Source organism: Arachis ipaensis, chromosome B03 (assembly GCF_000816755.2).
Source record: "Arachis ipaensis cultivar K30076 chromosome B03, Araip1.1, whole genome shotgun sequence".
Lineage (NCBI taxonomy): Eukaryota > Viridiplantae > Streptophyta > Magnoliopsida > Fabales > Fabaceae > Arachis > Arachis ipaensis.
Window position 1 is genome coordinate 13,352,008 of NC_029787.2, and position 11,667 is coordinate 13,363,674.

General features: G+C 37.8%; 1 protein-coding gene and 2 pseudogenes across 1 annotated transcript; all 3 read right to left on the bottom strand.

The window, feature by feature from the left end:
* On the bottom strand, nucleotides 54-3,061 carry LOC107632545 (chromatin modification-related protein eaf-1-like). The gene is made up of 4 exons (XM_016336217.1): nucleotides 2,855-3,061; nucleotides 2,546-2,761; nucleotides 231-2,463; nucleotides 54-88 (listed from the first exon to the last, which is right to left on the bottom strand). Exons 1-4 carry the CDS (start codon nucleotides 3,059-3,061, stop codon nucleotides 54-56), a joined length of 2,691 nt encoding a protein of 896 aa, XP_016191703.1.
* Nucleotides 7,349-8,536, bottom strand: LOC107632546 (annotated as a pseudogene).
* On the bottom strand, nucleotides 9,866-11,168 carry LOC107632547 (annotated as a pseudogene).

The following is an 11,667-nucleotide window of genomic DNA, read 5'->3' on the forward strand; positions in this document are numbered from 1 at the left end:
CCTTTCATCCCGGAAACCAAAATCATCAGGAGCATGTACTAGCATATTGGCAGTCAACCCACCGTGCATATCTCTAGAAGGTTGTGCACTAAATCGTGGCCCTCCAATACGAGATGAATTAGATGCACCAGCATGAAAAGGAGGTTCCTGACCTTGATTATATGGCGCTGCAGGTCCAAGAGACTGAGGTTGAAAGTTTTGCCCTGGTGTGCCAAATTGGATGCCAATACCTTGCGGCTGCTTTAACATGGTTGCCTGTCCCAAATGAGGATCATGGGTAGGTACATGATTCCTGACAAAAGTAGAAGAGTGTCCAGAAGGGAGAGGATCATTTGGCCCTGCTGGACGTAGCACCTGTGATCCTAACATTGCAGAAGACCTCTGCTGGACAGCAGCATATTCAGTCATTGGCTGATGTTGCTTACCATGATCAGCAGCAGGTCTTGAAGTGTGTGCATCATCATTATTCACTTCATCAGTTTCAGACTCTTTCTTGGTTTCCATCTTCAGCAGAGGACCATCTTGATTCTCATTGCCCTTGGGAGCAGAATGCTCATTACCGTTATTTTCAGCAACCTCTTCCTTACCAACACTCTGACCCACTGAATCACCATTTTCTAATGAATTGACATTTGGGCCTGAAGTTTTCACGGCATTTTGATCTCCACCATTTTGCTTGTTCCCAGCATCAATAGGCTTTATATCCATTTTGACCTTTTCAGATTTCAACTCATTTTCTGATAACGATGCTGTATAAAAATCTTTAGAATTTTTAGCAAGTTTCCCAGTGGCAGAGTCACTGTGCTGTTCAGTGGCATTGCCTTGCCTTTCATGAGGTGCTGGAGCCCCAGACTGCAAATCAGAAGACAACTGCACTTGATTATTGGTCCCAACCAACAAATTATGGTTTTCAGGCAGGTGGCTGGAACCAGTTTGCCCTGGTCTAACTGGAATGTTATTAGCAGTGTGTGCAAATGGCTGTATTTGTATTGGATGATTGGGGATTGAAGGTTTTCCAACAGCATTTTGGGATTGACTGAGCTGAGTGCTATTTAACGGTGCAGGATTACCTTGTGCGGGTGGAAAAGAATGCCTGGGAAATGAATGTCCTGGACCTTGAGGTCGTAAATGAGAAGACATGGGCATGTGTGCAAAAGGTTGCTGAGCCAAACTTTGTTGAACTGGTTGCAGGGTAGGACGGTGGTTAATTGGGCCAGGTTGTTGATTGGGATTATAAACCGGCGGCTGTTGGATAGGAGGGGTACCTTGGCCTTGAACAGGTGAAGGCAATAAAGCTGGCTGTTGCTGATTAGAAAACATCACTGGAATTTGCTGAGGAAACTGATTCTGCATCAGGACTGGATGCTGAGCATGAGGCAGAGGCCCACTTTGAGCATGCATCTGCATACCATGTTGAGGAGCTCCTGGCTGAGTACTCTGGTGAAGTTGAGGTTGTGGTTGTGGATAAGATTGAAAGCCTGTTACTGCATTTGACGATGCATTTTGTCCTTGAGGTTGGACACTAGGAGTTAGGGACTGGTGAGGACGCATTTGGGACTGAGAAAGATGTTGAACTGGAGCATTAGGGTGTGCTTGTGAATGAACTTGAGGTTGAGAAACAGGATACTTCTGAGCTGGCTGTTGAATTTGAGGCTGTGAATGCTGAGCTTGAGAGTGAGGCTGCTGATAAGGAGGAATTTGCATATGTTGCTGAGGTTGAGGGTGAGGCTGGACAGCATGAGGAACTAGGGGGTAAGGATATGAAGACTGAGGCTGAGAGAGTGCTTGGGTGAGACCCGGTGGATTACTCTGTGGCAGAATCTGACCATGTGGCGTTACAGCAGGTTGAAGCTGCTGCTGTTGTTGGTTAACTTGCATCTGATTCTGTGGTTGCGGAGCCACAGGAGCCGGAACTTGTGGAAGCGGATTAGAAACTCCCTGCGGTTGAAGTTGAGGCTGCACTTGGTGTTGGGCTTGTGGCTGAGGCTGCACTTGGTGTTGGGCTTGTGGCTGAGGCTGCACTTGGTGTTGGGCTTGTGGCTGAGGCTGGGGCTGGGACTGGGGCTGGGACTGAGACTGAGGTTGGGGCTGGCTGTAGGGCTGCTGGTACTGTGGACCTACTGGTTGTTGATAAGGGTAGTAATGTTGATACTGCTGTTGATAAGGATCTTGACCAGGGTATTGCAGGTAGTATTGTTGATATTGTTGCTGCTGATACCATTGCTCTGCAGTTGGTGCAGCAGTCTGAACATTCTGCGTTGGTTGAGATTGAGATGCTGGGTTAGGTAGCTGACTCGAATCCTGCCCAGATGTAGTTGTTGTAACAGCGGTTTGAGAATTCAAAGCTTGTGAAGCCACAGCTCCAACTGGAGCAGCAGTCTGGTTCTGATCAGTAGAGGCAACTGTGCTGGTGGCTGAAGGTTCCTGGGTAACGGCAACCTGCTGTGCCTGACTTTGCACACCCTGTCAACCAAAAAGCATAAGAAGGCAAGATGAGCTACAAAATAAATCAAAAGGATAAATGTAATGCATGAGTGGAACTTACAGGACAACTTTGTGCATGCTCTTGTACTTGTCGATGCACTATTTGGATTCCACACCTATTGCAAACAACAGGTGAATTGCCAAAAACACATCCAGAACAATGTGATGTACACTCGGACAACGTTCCTTGCCATGTGCATCCACTCCTGTGATATAGGCAATGAACAGGTATTTTTCCAATAGTTTCAGCAAGTGCCTTATTCGACTCTGTAAGAGGCTGCAATTAAATTGAGAAAAGCAAGTTCATAAATAGGTAGAAGCCAAACAGCACCAAAACAGGAGCATTTGTAAGTAGAAGCAAGACAAATACCTTAGAATCCGCCTCAGTGACCAAGTAACCATCGTATGGGCAAGCTCTCGTTGTGCTCACTACATATGTCAAGCATGGTTTGCAGTATAAGTGAGTGCATTGTGACTGCATAGCCTCGCTTGGGTACACAAGGAGGCGACAAACTGGACAGAAGTACTCTCCCGCAAGTGATTGAATGTTGACAATGCACTCATTATCGAATCCCATATTGAACTATAACTTTCCCCTCAACTCTAACTGAACATAAACCCTGAACACGAACGAAGCCAATCAACACTACATTCTATCATTAATGAATCAGAGAGAAGCTCATTACTAAAGGAGCTGATAGTGCAACAACAGTACACATTATAGCTAGCACTAGCATATAGCTCAAAGGAAGAAAAACAGCAATGTTAGTTAATATAATCAGATTCGCGAAGGGAACAATCATAGAGCATTCGATTACGAATGAAAACAAGGAGAACAATGAAATAAATGGATTCGGATTAAAGCGGCAATGTCATAAAAATCAAAGATTTCTCGAGAAATGTTCAGAACCTAAAATCTTGATAGGCGTTCCAATTCGAATAACAGAAACCCTCACTGCACAAAAAACCTGATAGGGAAAAGAAAAAAGAATCAATAGCAAGAACAAAGATGATTAGTCATAGAGAAAAAAAGAAAGAAAGAAAGAAAGAAAGAGGAGGTTACCGGGAGCTTGAAGATCGAAGGATCGCTGCAAGTGGCAGTGATTTCGTTTTCGAGAGGAAGAAAGGGTTTGAAAATCAGAGATAAAAGAAGAAAACGAACACACAGAAAGAGGGAATGCGGTTTTGTGTTGTTGAGTATTTAAGAGTGACAGAAACGAATAAGGGTAACAGTGTTTGTTGAGCTTTGCTGCGTTGTGTGTGCAACCTTCCCATATGTCTTTCCGCCATTGAAGAAACGGCGGCGTTGCCTATTCATTTTTTTTCTTTTACCCCAATTTAAAATATTTGTGAGTAAACATCCCAAAACACCTGCCTAGGCTAAGGCTTAGTTTGTTTACTATTTTAAAATGAGTGATGTTATATGTACACTAAAATTAGTCATTAAATTTAGTTATTAGTATAAAATATATGTTAAAATATAAATATACATTGAAAATAAATTAAACACACATGTATGTATTTTTTTTTGGTGACTTAAAAGAAAATAAACAAAAACTAAGAAAGGAAAAAAAAAACAAGAAACTGCTTAAGAAAGGCAGTCCCGCTGAATACTACTCTCAAACTCTTTCCAAGGCAATGGAAGCTCCACTTGGGGAGAAATAGTCCTCATTGCAGTCTTTGCCATGATATCTGCTACTGTATTTGCATCTCTCAAGATCAACCGAAGATCAGCACGCCATTTCCAAGACATGATATCTCGGATTTTTAACACCAAAGGATCAGTAAACCCAGAGTCTTGTCTGTGGTCCAATGCTCGTGAGGATGAAAGATCTCGTTGTTTCTCGAACACCAAATCCACCAGAGACCAGAAAAGAATCTAAAGGGGCGCTGTTTGCTATTATGTAAGAACCAACTCATCAAATCCACTGGTTGATCGGAGATCCCTAAAGCTTGCCAAACAAGTTGGTGACTAATTTTAGTTATTAATTTTAGTGTATAAATAGCATTTTTATTTTAAAATATATAAGAAGAATATTTTCTTTGTTCCAACACTATTTTTATGTGATACTTACAATTAATATGTCAATCGATTCACATTTCGCAATCAGTTGTAATGATTTACTAGTCTAATTTTTTTTATGAGTGAAAGTTGTTAAATATTTTGGGATGGTTGAGGAACACAATAAATAGTCAGTAATATTCACTCATATATATTTGTTTTCATCTTGATATTCAAAATTTACATGCCTTCATTTTGCAAAAATAATTTTATATACAATGTTCTATATCTATTATCACGCAAATAGCATTTTGTAACATTTGATGAGGTATTAAAATGAAATTTGATAAAACTACAAGAAAAGTATGTGCGTGTATATATAATTTTTCATACCTTTTATATTTTTTAAAAAAAAGTGTTGAGTATGAAAGTTTAGATTTTATTTATGACAATTGTAAATGTTACAGTCACGTACAAACAGATTGTAAAAAGAGTTTAAAAGGTATATCTATAGTTGAGAAAATGAACTCTTTAGTAGAGATGTTTTATTCACTACATATAATGGTAGATGACGAGATCGCAATAGCGAGTACGACGAAAATCGTAAATACAATGAAAAAAGTTTAAAATTCGAATTTTTTTAAATTTGGTAAGAATAAATAAGCTGATGCTAAGAATAACGTCAATTTAGATATGACGCATATGAGTACATGTAAGGTAATAAACAAGTGCATGAGGGATAAACAAGAATGTTATGTATATGGTAATTAATAATGTTAATAATTTGAATAAGTAATGGTTTCTTGCAAAAAATGAAAGAGAAAGATGGTCCAAGACTCTTTCTTTAGACAAAGGGCAAGGTTTAATAAAAATAAATATTCATACATTTTATATTTTGAGGGGAAAAAAGTGTTGAGTATAAAAATTTAGATCTTATTTGTGACAATTGTAATTGTTATGGCCATGTGCATGTAGATTGTAAGAAGAGTTCGAAAGATGCAGACAAAATGGAGGAAAAAAACTCTCTAGCAGAGGCGCTCCATCCACCACACGTGATGGTAGATGATGAGATGGTAGCAGCGGGTGCGACGGAAGTTGGTGGTGCAACGGAGGCCACAGGTGCAACGAAGAAAGTTAAAAAATCAAATATTTTCAAATTTGGTAAGAATCAACAAGCTGATTCTAAGAATAATGTCAATCCAGATATGGCGCCTAAGAGCATATACGAGGAAGAAAACAAGTGCACAAGGGAATAAACAAAGATGTTATGCATGGGACAATTAATAATATTAATGATTTGAATGGTCATTATTTTTCGTAGAAAAGAAAAGAGAAAGATGATCCAAAACTCCTTTTTTGTAAAAAAGAGATGGTTTTATAAGCGTGCACGAGGAAAAAACGAGTGCAGAAGGGAATAAACAAAGATGTTATGCATGGGACAATTAATGATGTTAATGATTTGAATAGGTCTCGTAGAAGAGGAAAGAAAAAGATTATCCAAGACTCCTCATTTGAAAAAAGGACAAAGTTTGATAAAACCACAAAAAATGTGTGAATGTGTATGTGTGTGTGTGTTAATGATGTTAATTATTTGAATATGTTATTGTTTCTCGTAGAAAAGGAAAGAGAAAGATTATCCAGGACTCCTTTAGAAAAAAGGACATAGTTTTATAAGCGTGCACGAGGAAAAAAAATAAGTGCACGAAGGACTAAATAAAGATGTTATGCATGGGACAATTAATGATGTTAATGATTTGAATAGGTCATTGTTTCTCGTAAAAAAGGAAAGAGAAAGATGATCCAAGACTCCTCCTTTGGAAAAAGGACAAGGTTTGATAAAAGCATAAGAAAAAGTGTGTATCAAGAAAAGTATGTATGTATCAAGAAAAGTGTATGTAAGAAAAGTGTGTGTAATTTTTCTCGTAGAAAAAGAAAGAGAAAGATGATTCAAGACGCCTCCTTTGGAAAAAGAACATGGTTTTATAAGCGTGCACGAGGGAAAATAATAAATGCATGAGGGAATAAACAAAGATGTTATGCATGAAATAATTAATAATGTTAATAATTTCAATAGGCCATTATTTCTCGTAGAAAAGGAAAGAGAAAGATCATCCAAGACTCCTCTTTTAGAAAAAGAACAAGGTTTGATAAAATCACAAGAAAATTGTGTATCAAGAAAAGTATGTGTATCTGTGTGTGTGAAATTTTAGATCTTATTTGTGGCAATTATAATTATTATTGTTGTGTAGGCAGGTTGTAAGAAGAGCGTGAAAGGTGCATATATGGTAAAAGAAAAGAATTCTTTAGCAGAGGCGCTCCATCTACCACATGTGACGTAGCTGACAAGATTGCAGCGACGGCGGAAGTTCAAAATTTGAATCTTTTCGATTTTAGTAAGAATCAACAAGCTTATTCTAAGAATAACGTCAATCCAGATATGGTGCCTATGAGCGTGTATCAGGAAATAAACAAGGCGTTATGCATAGGGCAATTAATGACATAGTTGTAAATACTTGAATTAGTATATTGATCGTTTAAGATTCTGAACTGATCTGAATTAGTATTTTGACCGTTTAAGAAAATAAACCAATATGAACTAGTCAACAGTTAGCTACGCAGTCAACCAGTTAATACACGTATGCCCACGATGATCCAAAAATAACAGCACATGGGAGTTGAACCTTATAAAAACTTAAGCTGATAGGAGAAGGCAACATTAATGGTTATATCTCTGACAATCACCCCCAAGCAAGAGCCTCTTTTAGGTTTGCTTGATATTTGTATAGGCATTATTTTCTTCTTTATTTATCTTATGCTATTTTTTTACTTTTGGGATTTACCAAAAATCGAAATCTTAACCTTTCAGATATAGAACTCTGATATCATGTTTGGCTCACTTTTGTCAGGGTTAATGTACTCTATAGGGTTAGGATCACAAAAACTCTAGATTCCCTCAAGAATGACGAGAAGACTGTGGAAGCGTGACTTAACCCAACCAACCCAGTCTCTAAGCTCACATTGATTGGTAGTACAAAGGTAAATCTTGACAAATTTAAAATACCTTTTTGAGTATAAAAAAAGCTTAAATATATTGTCCCACGTGAAATCCGGCTTCAAAAGATCACTTGTCATATTGTATCCACGTACAAACTCGATCCTAATCCGATAGAAAGTGCTTTTGGTTATATTTGAATGGCAAAATTCTTAAGGGCTATATGACAGAAAAATAGGCATGAAAGATCGCATTTCCATACTCTCTAGTTGTTTTAAGAACATTCCTTCCTGCAGCATCATTGGCGTAGTCCAGGACCAAAATGCAAACATTCAGAAAAAGTTCATAATCAAAGCATTTATGAAGGTATCAGGATGTCATTGACAAAAATAAACTACAATAATTGCCAAATGGACTCCTCCCAAGTAACCATGTAATGTGTCATAAACTCTTTGTCTTTTTGCCCATAATTTAAGACACCTATCATAGCTTGAAAATTTTCAACATTTGGTACTAGCTAAAGAATGCATTTATTTGCTTGTACATCAGACAAGTTTTTCTAGCTAGTATCATCAATATCCCTCAAGAAAAATGGGTGTAGTATGTGAACACTCTCAGGAAGATATAGTACGTTCAAGCAAGCATATGAGAGATCAATGGAAATTCCACTGAATTTGAATCGCATCAGAGGGACTTTTGCACTCTTGACACAGTAAAACTCTGACACTTATGGCCTACTTTTAAGCATGTCGTGCAAACACAACAAAGAAGTTTTTCGAAAGGGTTGCAAAATAAGGAGGAACACACAAAGCATCAATGTTAGATTCAGCGTTGTGAACTCTTAGGCCATAAGATTCATATGTCAATACCGTGGGAGATGTAGCCGCAATCTGATGCTTTGGTAATCGCCGTTCTACAACGACCTGCTTGATCCATATTGACACAATCTGTTTGAGCTTCTAAATAGCATTCTTTCTTCTCTCTTTCTCTTACATAGAAGGAACAAATCCTTCATTAGCCATAAACTGAAGAAGAGAGATAGATCTTTGGTGATCCATTGGAAAGGTTGAAAGGGAAAGGTTGCAGGGAGTGGAACAAGCACCCCCACAGAACAATCAATAGGCAGAAATAGCGGTGGAGATGGCAGTAGCGGCATCAGAAGATGAATAGGAGGGTCCAAAATGATGCCGCTTAATGAATAAGAATAAGAAGGATAAGGAGAAAAAGGAGAAGAATAGACAATTATAATTGTTATGGTAATGTGTAGGCAGATTGTAAGAAGAGCCCAAAAAGTGGATATATGGTAAAAGCAAAGAACTCTTTAGTAGAAGTGCTCCATCCACCACATGTGCAATGAAGGAAGTTCAAATTTGAATATTTTCAAATTTGGTAAGAATCAACAAGTTGATTCTAAGAATAACGTCAATCCATATATGGCGCCTATGAGCGTGCATGAGTAATAAATAAGGCGTTATGCATGGAGACAATTAAATGACATAGTTGTAAACACTCGAATTAGTATTTTGATCATATAAGATTCTGAACCGATCCGAATTAGTATTTTGACCGTTTAAGGAAACAAACCAATACGAATCGGTCAACAGTTAGCTACGCAGTCAACCAATCAACACTCGTATGCTCAGGGTAGTCCAACAAAACTAGTGAACACGATAGGAAACCCAATTTTCGAAATTAATTCCAAAAATAACAGCACATGAGAGTTGAACCTTAGACAAGCTTAAGTTGATAGGAGAAGACAACATTAATGGTTATATCTCTAACACTCTCCCTCAAACAAGAGCCTCTTTTAGGTTTGCTTGATTTTTGTATAGCCATTATTTTCTTCTTTATTTGTCTTATGCTAATTTCTCACTTTTAGGACTCACCAAAGATCGAACTTTTGACCTTTTGCACATAGAGCTCTGATACCATGTTAGGATCACTTTTGTCGAGGTCAGTGTACTCCGTACGGTTAGGATCACAAAAATCCTATATTCTCTCAAGAAGCATGAGGGAATAAACAAGGACTCAAATTAGTATTTTGTTCATATTATATTCTGAACGATTTCGAACTAGTATTTTGACCATTTAAGGAAACAAACCAATACAAACCAGTCAACAGTCAGCTACGTAGTTTACTAGTCAACACACATATGCCCACAGTAGTCCAACAGAACTAGTGAACACGCTAGGAAATCATATATTGGAAATTAATTCCAAAAATATCAACATATGGGAGTTGTACCTTAGACAAGCTTAAACTGATAGGAGAAGGCAATATTAGTGGTTATATCTCTAACACTCCCCCTCAACTAAGAGCCTCTTTTGGATTTGCATGTTTTTCATATAGGCATTCTTTTCTTCTTTATTTGCCTTATGCTATTTTTTCACTTTTGGGGCTCACCAAGGATCGAACTCTTGACCTTTCGGACATAGAGCTCTGATAACATATTTGGATCGCTTTTGTCAGGGTCAGTGTACTCCGTAGGGTTAGGATCACAAAAACCCTGGTTCCCTCAAGAATGACGAAAAGACTGCAGAAGCGGGACTTGACCCAACCAACCAGTCCCCAAGCAAACATTGATTGGTATTATAGAGGTAAATCTTGGCAAATTTGGAATACTTTATTGAGTATGGAAAAAGCTCAAATATATTGTCCCATGTGAAATCTGGCTTCAAAATGTCCCTTGTCATATTGTATCCACGTACAATCTCGGCCCTGATGTGGTAGAAAGTGCTTTTAGTTATATTTGAATGGCAAAATTCATAAGGGCAAGATGGCAGCAAAATAGACATGAAAGATCGCATTTTCATGTTCTCTAGTTGTTTTAGGAACATTCCTTCCTGTAACATCACTAGCGTAGGCTATGACTAAAATGCAAACATTCGGAAAAAGTTCATAATCAAAGCATTTATGAAGACATTAGGATGCCGTTGACAAACATAAGCTGCAAGAATTGCCAAATGGACTCCTCCCAAGTAATCGTGTAATGTGCCATAATTTAAGGCACTGTATCATAGCTTGAAATTTCTCAACATTTGGTACTATCTAAAAGATGCGTTTATTTGCTCGTACACCAAACAAGCTTTTCTAGCTGGTGTCATCAATATTCCTCAAGAAGGATAGGTATAGTATGTCAACACTCTCAGGAACATATAGTACTTTCAAGCAAGCATATGAAACATCAATGGAAATTCCATCGACTTTGAATCGCATCAAAGGGACTTTTGCACTCTTGACACAGTAAAGCTCTGACACTTCTGGCCTACCTTTAAGCATGTCGTGCAAAACAACAAAGAAGTCTTTCGAAAGGGTTGCAAAGGAATGAGCAACACACAAAGCTTCAATGTTGTGGTAGATGTAGCTGCAATTTGATGCTTTGGTAATCACCGTTGTACAGCGACCTGTTTGATCCATATTAACACAATCTGTTTGAGCTTCTGAATAGTATTCTTCCTTCACTATTCCTCTTCCATAAAAGGAACAAGTCCTTCATCAACCATAAACTGAAGAAGAGACATAGACCTCTGGTGATCCATTGAGAAGATGAGAGAATAGTTGAAAGAAAAAAGTTGCAGGGGTGGAATAAGCACCCCCGTAGAAGGATCAATAGGTAGAAACGGCGATGGAGGTGGCAACGGTGGCGGTGGTAGAGGAAGAATTCGAGGGTCCAAAACAACGTCGCTTAATGAATAAGAATAAGAAGGAGAATGAGAAGAATAGGCAATTATAATTGTTATGATTTGTTATGGTTATATGTAGGCAGATTGTAAAAAGAGCCCAAAAGGTGCAGATATGGTAAAAGAAAAGAACTCTTTAGTAGAGGCGCTCCATCCACCACATGTGACCGAGGGAATGAGTGCAATGAAGAAAGTTCAAAATTTGAATCTTTTCAAATTTGGTAAGAATCAACAAGAATTTATATCTACACCTATGCTGCCAATCTACTATAGCTCTTATTGTGCACTATGCGAATAATTTTATACATATTCTTTCCCATTTTATTTCTTTTTGGTCAACATATTTCTATGTTAGCCTTTTAATTATATAATTCTTAAAAATTCTTTCATTAACTTCAAAATTTAAATCCATAAACTTTTATTTTTAGTGAAATATATTTATTACTTTGACTAATTTTAAATTATTATATTATCATCTATATTTATTTTATAAAAAATGAATTTATTT